General features: G+C 39.2%; 1 protein-coding gene across 1 annotated transcript in view; it reads right to left on the bottom strand.

Annotated features, from left to right (window-relative positions):
* Window positions 1–10407: 10407 nt before the first annotated feature.
* The window catches only part of TNFSF10 (TNF superfamily member 10), a 95666-nt gene continuing 89471 nt past the window's right edge, over window positions 10408–16602 (bottom strand). Inside the window, exons 6-7 of the mRNA XM_068983134.1 lie at window positions 13318–13419; window positions 10408–11390 (exon numbers count right to left, since the gene is read on the bottom strand). Of these exons, the coding sequence (XP_068839235.1) occupies window positions 10939–11390; window positions 13318–13419 (554 nt within the window). The 3' untranslated portion in view covers window positions 10408–10938. The remainder of the gene's footprint in view (window positions 11391–13317; window positions 13420–16602) is intronic.

Below are 16602 nucleotides of genomic sequence, written 5' to 3'. Positions count from 1 at the left end.
ATCCCTTATTTCAAACAATTCATGGAATTAAAATGTTGCATATAAATTGAATTTTGGAATTTCTTACCATAATCATTATCTGGGTACATTGTTTTCTTCAACACTTAATTACTAACTCACAGCTCTTGAAATTCAGTTTTCTCAGTTCTAGATAGAGGCTCTATTCATGACTTCTAATTGTCTGTTGATGGGCCTGTGCTCAACTAGCTGTATCAGAGTCACTTGGGGAAATTAAAACACAGACACTGTGGTATCCTGGGCCCTTCTCCAAAAATGCTGATTCAGTAGGTCTGTGGTGAAGCCCAGGCATCAGCATTTCTAAATGTTCCCCCAGAAGGTACTGAGAAGCAATGAGTTCACTTTCACTGACCATAGTAAAGAGTGCTGGTGCTTTACACACAAATCAGATAGTTTTCGCTCACCAGCTTGGCAAACCAGAAGAGTAGTAGTCCATATCCCTTTCTAATGATGCCATGAGGAACACAGCACTGTTGTTTCCGTTGCCCAGTCTGTAAACTGCAGCAAAAGATTTAAAAAGTAATCAGTTATTTTTAGCATCTAAAATGTTAAATCAGCTTATAATCCCAATTTAGGACCAAGGGCAAAGAAGTTCATTGTATTAATAGCATTACTTGTAGTGACAAACAACTGGGAATGAACTGGTGGTGGACTAAATTAGGATCTAGTCATTCAGTGAGGTATTATGCAGTATTTAAGAATCAATTAGGCTTGAATGTTTTTTACACAGTGTATGTGTGTGTGTGTGTGTGTGTGCGTGCGCGTGCACGTGCACTCAGCTGAATCTGACTCTCTGTGATCCCCTGGACTATAGTCCACCAGCTCCTCTGTCCATGGCATTTTCCAGGCAAGAATACTGGAGTGGGTTGCCATTTCCTCTTCCAGGAGATCTTCCCGACCCAGGGGTTGAACCCACATCTCCTGTGACTCATTTATTGGCAGGTGGATTCTTTACCACTGCACCACCTGGGAAGCCCACAAATACTGTAAAATAAATGAGTTGCTGAGTTTTATATAGACACACACATACATGTGTGCATATATATATACGTATATTCCCATTTATAAAGGAAAAATTAATAAAGCTGGAATATTGACTACATATACTTGTGTTAGTAGAAAGATGGAACACATAATTTTATCACTGAAATCTTCATGGTGGGAGGAGTGTGAGGATTTTTAACTTCTGTATACATTTCCACATTTCACTCATCACAACCAATGTGAATTTTTTTTTTTTTTGTAATCCAAAAGACCCAATAAAGTGTTTTTGTGTTTGTTCTTATTGGCCATGCCGAGTGGTCTGTGGTATCTTAAATCTCTAACTAGATATTGAACCCATGCCCTCTGCAATAGAAGCATGGAATCTCAAGCGTTGGCACCATGGAAGTCCAATAAATTATTTTTTAAAAACACATTGGTGGATCAAAGAGTAGTATATTCTTCCTCCAAATTTCTGGTTTGGCATGATTACCATTACCATTCAGATAAAATTTAAATTATAAAATACTAGTAATATATGTATACAGTATGAAAAATTATGCTATAGAGAACCACCACTGTGAACCCATGTCCAGATTAAGAAATAGCACATGACTGTTACCTCTGATGCTCCCTTGAGAGCCTCAGTACTCCCTCCCCTCCCTTGACTCTGGAGTTGTCTTCCTCATACTGGTGATTACCTTTATGGTGATTCATACACGTTCACCTTAGACTATATATCTGGCTGGATAATATTTCATTGTATATATATATATCACATTTTGTTTATTCGATCATCTAAATAAAAATGTACATTTGAATTGCTTCTTCCTTTGCTCTGTGGTAAATAGTGCTGCTATGAAATATGAAAAAGTATGAAATACTTTATGTCCAAGTATTCATTTAAAAGTATCTGTTTTCAGTTCTCCTGAAAGTACACTTATGAGTGGAATTTTGGGGTAATATGGTAATTTTATGTTTAATTTTCAGAGAAATCACTAATTTTTTCACATCAGCTGCACCATTTTAAATTCCCAACAGCAAAGTGTGATGGTGCCAATACACCCACATTCTCACCAACACTTGTTATTTCCTGTTGTTTAATGGTAGTCATCCTAATGGGTATACATACCCTAATGGGTTTCATTGTGGTTTTAACTTTTGTCCAATTTTTTATTATGTCATCTGTCTTTTTGTTAGGGTTTCCCTGGAGGCTCAGCTGGTAAAGTATCTGCCTGCCAATGCAGGAGACACAAGAGATGTGGGTTTGATCCCTGGGTCCGGAAGATCCCCTGGAGGAGGAAATGGCAACCCACTCCAGTATTCTTGCCTGGAAAATTCCATGGATAAAGGAGCCTGATGGGCTACAGTCCATGTGGTCACAAAGAGTCTGACATGACTGAGAATACATGCCTCCTCTTTTTGTTGTTGAAAGAGTTGTTTATGTTGTCCACTATAAGTCCTTTATCAGACATGTGATTTTCAAATATTTTCTCACATTCTATAGGTTGGCTTTTCACTTTCTTGATAGTGTCTTTTTATGTACAAACGTGTAAATTAATATGAAATCCACTTTGCCTATTTTTTCTCCTGTTGCTCATACTTTTGGTGTCATATCTAAAATCCATTGTCAAGTACAAATAAAAGCGAAGACTTGCCTCTATGTTTTCTAAGAATTTTATAGTCTTTGATCTTATGTTTAGATCTGTGATCCTTTTAGGGCTTCCCTGGTGGTGCAATGGAAAAGAGTCGATCTGCCAATTCAGTAGATGCAGCTTTGATCCCTGGATTGGGAAGATCCCCTTTAGGAGGAAATGGCAACCTACTCCAGTATTCTTGCTTGGGAAGAAATCCCATGGACAGAGGAGCCTGGCAGGTTACAGTCCATGGGGTTGCAAAGAGTCAGACTTGAATTCTCAACTAAAAAGCAACAAGATGTTCCTTTTAAAGTTATTTTTTTATATAGGTAAGGTAGAAGTCATGGAAATTTTGATAGCATTTTCATTAAATATGTAGATTGCTTTAGGTAGTAAAGACGTTTTGACAACATTAATTCTTCCAATCCAAGAACATGAGACAACTTTCCATTTCTTTGTATCATCTTCAATTTCCTTCATCAATGTTCTATCAAACAATAGTCAGTTGTTTTTTTATTGATTTTTTGCCTGCTGGTGTTCTATCCACTATTGTAAGTAGAATAGTGAAGTCTCTATCATTATTGTATTGTTGTCATTTTCTCCCTTCAGATCTATTGGTATTTGCTTTATACATTTAGGGGTTCTGATGCTGGATATGTACATATAATTGCTCTTTCTGTTGAAGTGAATTTTATCAGTATATAATGACTTTGTCTCTGAGTGCCGGGATCCAGCCCCGATGGATCCAGGGAATTTGAAGCGGGGATGGCGTTGGCGAGGAAAAACTTATTTGTTTATAAATATAAGATTAGATTAGGAAGAAATAGTATAGTAGGAAATTTAGGTGGAGAAAAAGAGGCTGAATAACTTGGTTTACGGGGAAAACCAATAAAACCTCGAGACAAGAGGTTTGCACCATCTACGTTAGGCCACCGGCGCCCACTTGAATATCAAAGAGTGCCCTGCCTTTGGGTCCCTTTCACGTGGGTCTTAGAAGCCAGGGCAAGTAAGTAGACATGGTGAGAGTCCCCGCTTCAGATGGGAATTCAGCCGAAAAAGGGGAGAAAAGAACGACATGGGGAGCCCAGCATCGGTGAAGACTCAAGATTTTATTTTCAAAATCAGCTTATATACCCCAAGTTGTACATAAAGAAATAATGGAATATGCAGAGTTAGGCAGGGGCAGCAGTCCTGACCCTCATTGAGACCAGGCTTTCTTTTTACATATCTTCCCATATACAAAAGGTCTCAGGTGGTTTACATTATGTTCTGGCCAAGAGGCCTGTCAACATTTTTATGGCTCTCTTCCTGGATAATTGTCTATCAACCAGAAAACTCCTTTTCCCTAGAATTATTTTTTCTTTACTCTGCATCACCCTCAAAGTACTAAATAAAGCTACATTCCTGTAGAACAAAGGTACAGTGGGTTATAACAAAGAAAGTACTTAACTGAAAGATCTAATGTTGCTAATACCAGGTCTACTACCTGTTTTTCTATATACCAACTATATCCAGAAATAAAAGATATGAAAATTTGGCAGCAGGTATTGGCTCAACAAATGAAACCTTTAATCAGTCCTATTCTAATAATTTTGACTCCTCAGAAGCCCCTACATTCCTAGGATGTTTTAAGCTTCCTGTGCCTCCTGCAGTCAGTCAGGAGGCCTCAAACAATCACATTAGCAGCTGTACGAGTCCTGCAGGCAGGCTAGAAAGTCATCAGAGGGGTTTTGGGTTGAAACACCCTTTCAAATGCAGAAGACTGAAGCCCTGAGTTAACTTTTTCCAGAGTGTGTCAGAAGAGTGGAAAAGTACAAGGCAGGCAGATTCTTATTTTGGGGGTACATGCTCAGGAAATACCAGGGGGAAAACCTGAGGCTTGACTCACCTTGCCCATCAGGCCTCTGCCACATGACCTTGTCACGGGTGGGATTCCTCACACTGGCTCCCGGCATCTGAGACAATTTTTGACTTAAAGTCTATTTTGCCTGATGCAAGCGTAGCCCCATGCTGTATGGGATATCTTTTTCTATTTCTTCACTTTCAATCTATGTATATCTTTAAATCTGAAGTGAGTCCCTTGGGCTTCCTTGGCAGTCTAGAGGTTAAGAATTCACCTTGCAATGCAAGGGACACTGGTTCAATCCCTGGGCCAGGAAGATCCCACGTGCCTTGGAGCAGCTACGCCCAAGAGCCACAACTGTTCTCTTGTGCTCTAGAGCCTGTGCTGCACAACAAGAGAAGCCACCACAATGAGGAGCCTGGGCACCACAGCTAGAGAAAGCCCTGCGCACCTCAACAAAGACCCAGCATGGCCAAAAAATTAAAATAAATATAAATTTTTTGAAAAGAAGTGGCCATAGAAAATAAAGTGAATCCCTTGTAGACAGCATATTGCTAGATTTTATTTTTTGATTCATTCAACCACTCTTTGTCTTCTGATTAGAGAACGTCACAAATTGGGTGGTTTATAAATAAATTAATTTTTCACAGTTCTGGAGGCTAGAAGTTAAGATCAGGGTGCCAGCATGGTCGTATAGAGACCCTCTTCTGGGTCACAAACTTCTCATTGTATCCCCACATGACTGAACAGGTAAGGGACCTATCTCGAATATTTTGATTCATGAGTGGACCCATCATGACCTAGTCAATTCCAAAAGACCCTGGCTCTAATACCATCACATAGGTATTAGGATTTCAATGAATTTTGAAAATTACATATGAAATTTTGGAGGGAAATAAATGTTCAAATCATAGCATTATATCTCTGGCCCCCCAACATTCATGTCCATTTTGCATGCAAAATATGATCATTACATCTCAACAGCTTCCAAAGTCTTAATTTCATCTAGCATCAACTAAAATAAATCTAAGTTTAAAGTCTCATATAAATATCACCTGAATCAGATGTGCATGAGACTCAAGGTATAATTGATTCTGAGATAAATTGCTCTCCAGATGTGAATCTGTGAAATAAAAAAAATTATGTGCTTCCAAAATGGAATGTGGGATAGGCAGTAGGGTAAACTCTCCCGGCCTAGAGAAATAGGAAAGAAGAGGGTGGCAGGTCCCAAGCAAGTCCAAACCCAACAAGGCAAACATCGAATCTCAAGGCCTGACAATAATCTTTCATCAGATACTCTCCCTGCTAGGCCCACTGGGATATGGAAATGACTTTCTATGCACCCTGGGGTACACCTGCCCCCATGGCTTTGCTGCAGGCAGCCCACATGGCAATCCTCACTGGCTTAACTTGCATACTTGTAGCTGTCTCTGTCTGGAACTGCACACCAGGGGCTCTGCTGATTTGGGATCATGGGAGAAGCAGTATCCACATGGCTCCACTGGGCATTTTCTTGGCAGGGATTCTCTGCAGTAACCTCATCCTCTCTGTGGTCTTCTGCCTGGGTTGAGTGCCCACATCTCTAGATGGCTCCATTCCTTGATATCTAGGCAGAGGCAGACATCTCTGAGGGTTCTGCTGGGAAGGGGCCTGGCCTCCACAGCTTTGGTAGCATTGCTCACATGGTGAATGTGGCACCACCCCCACATTCATGGTCAAGGGTTGTCTGGTCTGTCAAAATCCACGTAATATATTCCCAACTTTTGATACCAAAGAGGAAGCCTTAACAATCTCTAAAGTGTCTTTGGGGTCCTTCTTCCCTTGTTTTGAGGAATACCACATATCCATAGCTCAATAGCTCTATGTGCCTCTTCTATAAAGTTTAAGAAGTCTGACTACTTTCTTTCATTCCTTCCTATCTCCTTCTGCTTCAGGTCAAATGGGCTGTTTTCCTTGTGGGTGGCTATAGGCAGGCAATGGCACCCTACTCCAGTACTCTTGCCTGGAAAATCCCATGGATGGAGGAGCCTGGAAGGCTGCAGTCCATGGGGTCGCTGAGAGTCGGACACGACTGAGCGACTTCACTTTCACTTTTCACTTTCATGCATTGGAGAAGGAAATGGCAACCCACTCCAGTGTTCTTGCCTGGAGAATCCCAGGAACGGGGGAGCCTGGTGGGCTGCCGTCTATGGGGTTGCACAGAGTTGGACACGACTGAAGCGACTTAGCAGCAGCAGCAGTCATCATTCACACTGTTCAAAAATTTATATATAGTTCTGATACTGTATCAGTTGTACTTGGAATGAAATTTGAGACTTCCCAGGATGTTTATTTAAACTGCCAACTGAATTCTGCACATGCAAATGTAACTTTTCCCTTCTAAATTTTGCCTTAAAATGTCACAATGAAAGGTACTTATGTTGCACAAAGTTTGTGAATTAAACACCCAAATGCCTGGGTTGTTTGGGAACAAAGGACTAAAGGAGGAGAACGTTAAGATTTATAGAAAAACGAATAGTAACCATTAAAGCCAGAGAGTATGATCAACAGATACACGAATAAACAAAATGTAGTATCTATTTTCCAACTCTGCAATATCATTCAGTCTTAAAAAGAAATGAACAGCAAAAATTAATACAACATTGAAAATCAACTATACTTATATTTTTTAAAGAAATTCTGACACATGCTTCAACAATGGATTAAACCTTGAAGACATTATGCTAAATCAAATAAGTCAAACATAAAAGAACAAATACCGCATGATTCTACTTACATGAGCTACCTAAGACAGTCAAATTCATAAAGAAAGCAGTATGGTGATTACCAGGGCCTGGAGGAAGGGAAATGAAGAGTTATTGCTTAACGGTTACAAAGTTTTAGCTAGGGATAATGAAATGTTCTGGACATGAATAGTGCCGAAGATCGCGCAATAATGTGAATGTGCTTAATGCTACTGAACTCTATGTTCAAAAATGGTTAAATGCTAAATTTTAAGTTACCTATATTTTACCACAGTTTTTAGAAAATGGGTGGAATGGGTGCAAGAACCGACAACCAATCCAATGCAGGGTTAGGGGGAGGGTGGGAAGTGAACACAGAAACAGACCCCCTGGGAGTTTGGTGCATGATGTTAGACATTGAAATCAATGGGGAGAGAGTGGGCTAGCCACTGAACTGGTCACTGATATAGTAAAAGATAAAATTATATCCCTTTATCATTCATGAATTAAATTATTGTTGAATCCTACTATCAAACTATGAAAGACTAAACTTCAAATTTTCGGAAAAAAATATTAATGGTAACATCTGTGTGACATCAGTAAAAAAAAGATTTCTTCAACATGGTATGGAAAGCTATATAAACTTCCTAGGCCTGCTGAACCAAAGTCCCGCAGACCAGATGGTTTTCAACATCAGAAAATTGTTCTCTTACAATTCTGGAGGCCAGGAGTCTAAAATCAAGGTGTCAGTAGATTTCTGAGGCTCTGAGTGGAAACTTCTCTTGTTTCTCAAGCTTCTGATGAGGACTGTCAATCCTTGGGGTTCCTCGCTTGCAGCTTCACCACTTCAATCTCTGCCTCTGCTGCCACGAGGACTTCTTCCTGTGGGTCTTTCTGCTACTAAATCTCCTTCTTTAAATAATGAGGCCACCAGTCACATTCTGTGAAGGACCCAACCTATTCCACTATGACCTCATCTTTACTAATTATATCTGCAACCAACTTATTTCCAAATAAGATCACATTTCTGAAGTACTGGGGAGAAGGACATTGACATTATCCTTTGTTGGGACACAATTTAATCTGTAACAAAAGCATTAACCATAAAGGAAAGGACTGATAATATTTTAATCACATTGTACAAAAGTGAGCAGTTTCTTTCTTTCTTCTGTGAGACATATTAGATAAAAGATACCATGAAAAAGACATTAGAAGTTCTTTTCCCCATTGTTACTAATCTTGTTACTATAAAATGTTAAGTACAAAATACACAAAACTACATATTTTAGTCATTTTTATTGAAAAAGTAACACATATTTTTATTTTATTACCTTTTTATTGGAAGGCAGCTGCTTCACAATGTTGTGTTGGTCTCTGCTGTACAATAGTCATCCGTCATAATTATATATGTACCCCCTCCCTCTTCCCCCAGTCCCACTGTTACTGGTCATCACAGACTGCCAGGCTAGGCCCCTTGTGTTGCATAGCAGCTTCTCACTAGTTACCTATTTTACATATGATAATCAGTTCAGTTCAGTTCAGTCGCTCAGTCATGTCCGACTCTTTGCGACCCCATGAATCGCAGCACGCCAGGCCTCCCTGCCTATCATCAACTCCCAGAGTTCACTCGGACTCACATCCACTGAGTCCGTGATGCCATCCAGCCATCTCATCCTCTGTCGTCCCCTTCTCCTCCTGCCCCCAATCCCTCCCAGCATCAGAGTCTTTTCCAATGAGTCAACACTTTGCATGAGGTGGCCAAAGTACTGGAGTTTCAGCTTTAGCATCATTCTTTCCAAAGTAATCCCAGGGCTGATCTCCTTTAGAATGGACTGGTTGGATCTCCTTGCAGTCCAAGGGACTCTCAAGAGTCTCCTCCAACACCACAGTTCAGAAGCATCAATTCTTCAGTGCTCAGCCTTCTTCACAGTCCAACTCTCACATCCATACATGACCACTGGAAAAACCATAGCCTTGACTAGACGGACCTTATATAAATGGTAATGCCCCTTTCTCAATTTGTCCTCCTGTCTCCTTCCCCTACTGTGTCTCAAGTCCATTCTCTGCATCTACATCTGCATTTCTTCTCTGTAAATGGGCTCATTAGTACTATTCTAGATTCCATGCTGTTCAATCACTCAGTCAGATCCAGCTCTTTATAATCTCAGGGACTGTGGCCTGCCAGGCTCCTCTGTCCATAGCATTTTTCAGGCAAGAATACTGGAATGGGTTGCCATTTTTTTCTTCCAGGTTAGATTCCATATATATGCGCTAACATATACTTGTTTTTGTCTTTCTGACTTACTTCTCTCTGTATAACAGAGTCCAGGTTCATCCACCTCACTACCATTGACTCTGACTAGTTCCTTTTTATGGCTGAGTAATATTCTATTGTATATCTATATACATCTTCTTCATCCATTCATCTGTCAAAGGACATCGAGGTTGCTTCCATGTCCTGGATATTGTAAATTAGTGCTGTAATGAACATTGGGGTAGATGTCAATTGTGGTTTTCTCAGGGTATATTCCCAGTAGCGGGATTGCTGGGTCATATGGTAGATTTATTCCTAGTTTTTAAAGGAACCTCCATAATGTCCTCCATAATGGCTTTATCAATTTACATTCCCACCAACAGTGTAGGAGGGTTCCCTTTTCTCCACATCCTCTGTAGCATTTACTGTTTGCAGATTTTTTGATGATGGCTATTCTGATTGGAGTGAGGTGGTACCTCATGGTAGTTTTGATTTGCATTTCTCTAATAATGAACTATGGTGAACATCTTTTCTTGTGTTTATTGGCTATCTTTGTGTCTTCTTTGGAGAAATGTCTGTTTAGGGCCTCGGCCTAATTTTTTATTGGTTTTTTTTTTTTTCTGATATTGAGCTGTGTGAGATGCTTATATAAGATTATATAAGATATTATATATTATATATAATATAAGATATTATATAAGATATCAATTAAAAATAGATATCAGGAAAAAAATTAGATATCAGGAAAAAAAAAACTGTAAAAAAACAAATGAGACAAACATCAAGTGAACAACCTAACCTTATACCTAAAGCAACTAGAAAAAGAAGAACAAATAAACACCCAAAGTTAGTAGAAGGAAATAAATCATAAAGATCAGAGAAGAAATAAAAAAGAAATGAAGGAAACAATAGCAAAATCACTAAAACTAAAAGCTGGTTTTGGGGAAGATAAGCAAAAGTGACAAACCATCACTTAGACTCATCAAGAGAAAAAGGGAGAAGACTCAAATCAAATAAAATCTAAATAAGACTCAAATCTAAATAAAATCAGAAATAAAGAAGGAGAAGTTACAACAGACAAGGGAGCGATACAATGGAATTCTCTTGTTTCCAAGTTGAGAGTCCGGGACAGCCACCACGCGGCCCTGCACTGTGCCACTCTGTTCGCATGCTGCATGCAATGTCCATGACCTTTCAGTCTCTGGTATCTTCACAGGAGTAGATGGTAAAGAAGCAGAGATGTTGATTGCTACACAATTATTTCTCAATTGAGAACCTTCTAGATTTCTGGTGGCAAGGTGGGGAGGGCTTCCCAGGGAGCTAAGTGGTAAAGGATCCAGGACACCAAAAACGCTTGTGATGATGATCTTTTGGTTGAAGTCTTTCTGCTCAGGCTGCCTTACTTCCACCACGTGTTTGAAGTACGTCGCACTGAAAAGTGAAAGGTCATTCTGGGGGCACTGTTTTTTCTTAATAGATCATTTAGCCAATTAAAAAGGCTCCGAAAAAACTGGCTTCTTGGTCCAGGTCAACCAATCGTTCATTAGTTACAGAGACAAAAATTCGATCATTTTCCTTAAGCTCAAATATTCCTCCTTGATAGATGGAATAGAGTCCATATTCTGAATCTTTAGACCAACAACTATTTCTAGCACTTTTCATCAGCAGTATAGGGTCAGGATAGCTTGTGTATTTGTAAATATATTGTACCATTTGTTTGCTTTTTTTTCTGGTCTCTTTTGTTGAAACAGTTTCCAAAACTTCCTCAGGTTCCTGAAATCGAAAGTATGTTTGGGAATAGATGTAATAAAATCCTGTTTGAAGGATAACCAGCTCTCCTTTCCTTAAGTGCAAATTATTCAAGAACGAATGTCCTTTTCTTGATGACTCCCAGGAATCTATTTTATGGCCCACGGCTTTTTCATTCTTGGAGCCTGGGATGAAGTTTGGAGAAAAATAAAATTAACTTGTAGTAAAGCAAGGAGTTTTCCGATAGCTGTGGCTAGACAACGCTTTGGTTGGGACTATACCACATTGCAGGCAGACGCTTTACCGTCTGAGCCACCAGGGAAGTCAATTTAAAACTTCACGCTCCCTCAATCTTCCAAGAAGTCTGAATTTTAATCATATAGAAATCTGGAGGCGCCCGTGCCACTGTGACCTGTTTGAAGTCCCCTATTTTGCTGTATCTCGACTGTCACACTCAGCTCTGAATGGTACCATGGGAATGGTTCATTAGGGCAGTAATCTACTCCTGGGAAGAATTTCTGTCCAGAACCCCTGCCTCCTTTCCTGTGCTGGTGAGCTCAGATTGACAATGTAGAAGGAAACAAAAAGAAACATATCTGTTCCTCAAGCCTAGAGCTCATAAATTCCTGCTACTCTTTTAGGTCTTTTTGGATTCCTCCTTGGTCTTTCTCAGTAACCCAGTGTCAAAAGCACCTTCCAAGCAGCAGGCATCTCGAGTCCAATAAGGCAAAGTATAGGGTTTGGCAAAAATGCCCAGATTTAAAGATCTTCAGATCTTTGGATCTTTAAGTCCTGAAGATTGTGAATGAAGATGGGCCTTACTGAGATAGGATATTCCTTTAAACTTTGGGCTCGTCTCTATGATTGGTGCAAAATTTAGTTTTTCAAGAGTTTAAAACAACCACCATATTATCTGAAGAATTGTAAATAGGAATAGTGAAATAATAATCTCACAAATAGGCAGAACACATAAATTACCTCAAAAAATACCAGTTCAGGAATACCATGAAGGCAACTGCTCAGAGTAAAACCAGACAAAAGCCAACCAGCCAACCAAAAAACCCAACAGACTTTTCATTCAATAACTGATGCCTGAAATACCTTTAACCTAGGACAAAATCTCTCACAATAATAAAAGCACTACTTACTGAGTACTTATAATGCACTAGCATTTTGCATTCATCTTCACTATTTTGTGAGTTAAACGTTCTCTCTACTTTTTATGTGAAGAAAATGAAGCTTGGGACTTCCCTGGTGGTCCAGTGGTTAAGACTTTGCCTTCCAAGTCAGGGTGTTTGGATTCCATCCCTGGTTGGAGAGCTAAGATCCCATATGCCTCTTGGCCAAAAAACCACAACATAAAACAGAAGTGATATTGTAACAAATTCATTAAAGACATTAAGAATGGTCCACATCAAAAAAATCTTTTTTTTAAAAAAAAAAAAGAGAAAGAAAATGAAGCTTGATTGAGTTAAGTAATTTCCTCAAAATGAAGAACTTGGTAAGAAGGAGCTGGGATTCCCATGTGGGTGTTTAGATTACAAGACTCACACACTAACTTCAGCAATATATGAACACCTGTTCTCCAGTTAAAATTAGGCTTGACCTATTTGGTTAACTATTTGAAAATAGTTAACTATTTGAAAATAGATTAACCTATTTGGTTAAACTATGTGAAACCGACATTTCCATAAGTGCAAAGTGGTCAAATATTGGCCATTTTTTCTTTTTGTGGTTCAATCTAATGCAAATGTCACTGGGGGGAGGGTTTGGTGACTCACTAGAAAGTAGGTGACTGATTTAGAACCTTTGCAAAGGAGAAAGATTTGATGAAAGAGTGAGAAATTACTTTTAAAAATAAGAAAAGCAGAAACGGGGGCATGGGAAACTCTAAGTTCTCTCGTTTCAGAATTTTCTTGAAGTCAGTTTTGCCGGGCAGTAACTAAGCTACTCATCTTGTAATCTTGCTTCTGAAAAGAGTCAATCTGAGACTTGATTGCTACTGACCACTTTGTAGATAGCCATATAAACATTTCAGATACAAAAATAAATTATTTAGAACAAATTCTTCCCTTCCCTTCCTTTAAACCATATATTAATAATTTATCTTACCTAGAACTGGCAACGTACTTCTTTTCCGATTGTTTCCAGTTATATGAGCAGCTACCCTCTTAGGACCCTTTTCTCTGTCTAGGTAAGGATTATATTGCTTTTCTAAAAGAGAAGTAACAAAGAATCATCAGCACTTGTCAAGCTACTTAGCAAATACATTGCTGTTCACAGCCCTTGTCAATCAAGCATAGTAAACACACTGGGCTCCCAAAGTTGATTATATGGGTTTCCATAAAACCAACCTACATTTTAGTATTATGAGTAGTCTACTTCAGCCTATGTTTAATTCACAAAATACTTTAGATAGGAGGAATAGGCAGTATCTTTAGCTATAACTTATTGGCATCTCAGGGGTAAGGTTCTACTAGAACATAACAAAGTGAAGATCATGACACTTTTACTAAATAATAATAGTCACTAAACTGTGGACATATAATACTCCTGCTGAGGCATTAAAAGTGCACAAATAACCAGGTACTGGCAACTTTCCACTTTGAGCTGTATGTAGAAAAAGACTGATACCAATTCTAATTATTTCAATTATTTTTTCCTCTATCTACTCTAAAGGAACAGCAATTACAAAACATCATTCACTATCTCAGACGGGGTTTATGGCTCAACTTTCTTCGTGGCCACAGGATTCCATGGTTTACATGTCCATAGATGCCACAAACTGGTATCCAGCAGTTACTTCTCTCACCTCCCAAAAGGTATATGGAACGACATAATGGTCATGATAATCAGTGTATGAACATATAAATCATTGATTCACTAGATCACAATAAACAAATCACATTTACTGACCACCATCTGAAGTGCTCTAGAACAGACTAAATGACTACAAATTCAACAAATTACTCTTTTAAAAATCAGCTAAAACTTCTCAGGAGGCTTACATTGGTTGTTAAGATCAATTGTATGGTTTCACCAAACATGTCCATGGACAAGGCAGTGCTTCCATGGGGGATTCAAAGATTAATCACTGATAGTATAATCTGAGCCTTCAAGGGACTTACAGTGTTTAGGGAAGATACAAATTAGAAAGTGAAAATTGACCCATGTGAAACATAAAGGAAGGGTGATGAAAGATTCCTATTTGTTGGAAAGCTGAGTCAGGGGAACTTTTGGACTAAGGTCCCTTCATTCACTTACTCCAGCAAACCAAAGTGCCCATTACATCTATGCCAGGCACTCTTCTAGGAACACAGAGAAATAACTATAAACAAATGAAAGCAAGAAAGTACTTGAGGTACAGGACAATTATCTGAAATGAGGGAGGGTGGAGAGGCTTAAAGTTCACAACAATGGGAGAAGGGTGTTCGCAGGGATCTAGAACAGTGTCCCCAAGACAAGATGCACACAGCATTCCTGGGACACAGGCGTCAGAGGAGTTCAGTTTCGGGCTTGAATGAGGAGTTAAACTATAGAGGATTTGAATGTTAGGCTAAGAGATTTGGATTTTACAGACATGAGAAGACTTTAAACAGTTTTAATCAGGGAAGCAAAAAGATATGTGTTGTGCTTTAGGCTAAACTAACTCATAGTAAGGTCTGATGCTAGAAACCGAGAGGGCTAGAGATTGGTGAGTTAGCAGGCAGTTGTAATTGATCAAGGTCTGAGAATAGGAAGCCTCCATCTAGACTAGTAGTAGAGGAAACTGAAATGAGGGGACAAAATTCCATAGGGGAGAAAGAAATAGGAAGAGGACTTTATCTGGTATTGTTACTTATTTAGGATAGTGGGTATTTGTACTACATTGAAGACCAACACAGCTTGGGGATGTATGGTCAATGACATGTTACTCTCAGAATGCTCAGCTTTCAAAGTTGATGTGTTCATTTACTTTGAATCTCCAGCAATAAATAATTCATAACGTCTTGACTGCTCTGAGACTTTAACACTTTGCTTTAAAACATTCGGTAATGGAATCCAGTTACAAATATCTTGCATTTGAGGTCAATGCAAGGATATAGGAAAGCCTAGATATAAGAGCAAAATTTGAAGAGAGGAAATTTCCTACAGACCATAGCAAACAACTCCTGGACAAGAAGCCTATGCATATGTATATTTGGGTGTCATGAATACATTTTGGTATACTGAGAAGTATGTGATTTCTGCACCCCACTGGGATGAATATATAAGAATATTTTTCTCCATAACTGAAAATAGTACATGCACCTTCTGTAAACCATGGATCTGGTGTTCCTCATTAGAAGAGTTGGAGGGACTTCCCTGGAGGTCCAGTGGTTGAGGATCTGCTTTGCCATGCTGGGGATGCAGTTCGATCCCTGGTTGGGGAACTAGGATCTACACGCCATGGAGCGACTAAGGCCATGTGTCACAACTACCGAGTCTGAGCACCACAACTAGAGTGTCCATGTGCTGCAAAGAAAGCTTCCACATGATGCAGCGAAGATCCCGTGTGCCACGACTAAGATACGAGGAAGCCAAATAAACAAATATTTTAAAGAAAGAAGAGATGACATGTTCATCATTCCCGCTACTGCCTTTGGCTTTGGGGAAATAACCAGAAAGAATGCTTAGAACTTGGGACCAGGTCTTGCCTTCATATTTAATAAAGGATGGTGGGAGTTATCAAGGGATGAGGAAGCTGATTGTAATGGGAAAGGATAGCTGAGAAGTGGGAATACATCATTAACCAAATTTCTATTTTAAAAACTGTTTCTTCTCTGCCAGGATGGTGTACTCCAAGACTTTAAGTCTGTGGTACATGTATGGAGGCCTGTATGACGATTAGTAGGGGAAAATGGGGTTGTGGTGAGCTAAATGTGAAGAAGCAGCAAATTTAATTCATCAGTTACATTTACTTACATCTTGATTAACAAAATCTGTATTAAGAATTTGTATGTAGACAGAGATGGTGGTGGGACAACACTGTGAAGGCACGAATTGTCACCAAATCATATGCTTCAAGATGGTTAATCGTATGTTATGTGAATTTCACCTCAGTCAAAACATGCAGGCACACACACACACACATGCACAGGCACGCCAAAGGTGGTGCAGGTAAGGCCCAGGGGGATAAAAGAGGATCTGCTAGGCTTGAGATATAGAGGTAAGTCTAGGTACAAAGAGGCGAGAGAAACAGGCATGTTTTCAATCTTTGTAGATCTTTTGTGTAGTATGGAATCAGAACACAGAGAATATATATATATATATTTCCTTTGATTTATACACATGTACTTATCAAAGGAAACTAACAAAATAAGTATGACAGAAAAACAGGATGTGGGGAAACTTTCTTAGAAAGCTGATCAGAGAAGT

Source organism: Capricornis sumatraensis, chromosome 1 (assembly GCF_032405125.1).
Source record: "Capricornis sumatraensis isolate serow.1 chromosome 1, serow.2, whole genome shotgun sequence".
Lineage (NCBI taxonomy): Eukaryota > Metazoa > Chordata > Mammalia > Artiodactyla > Bovidae > Capricornis > Capricornis sumatraensis.
Note: the sequence above shows the minus strand (reverse complement) of the source record. Positions and strands in the feature narration are given on the sequence as shown.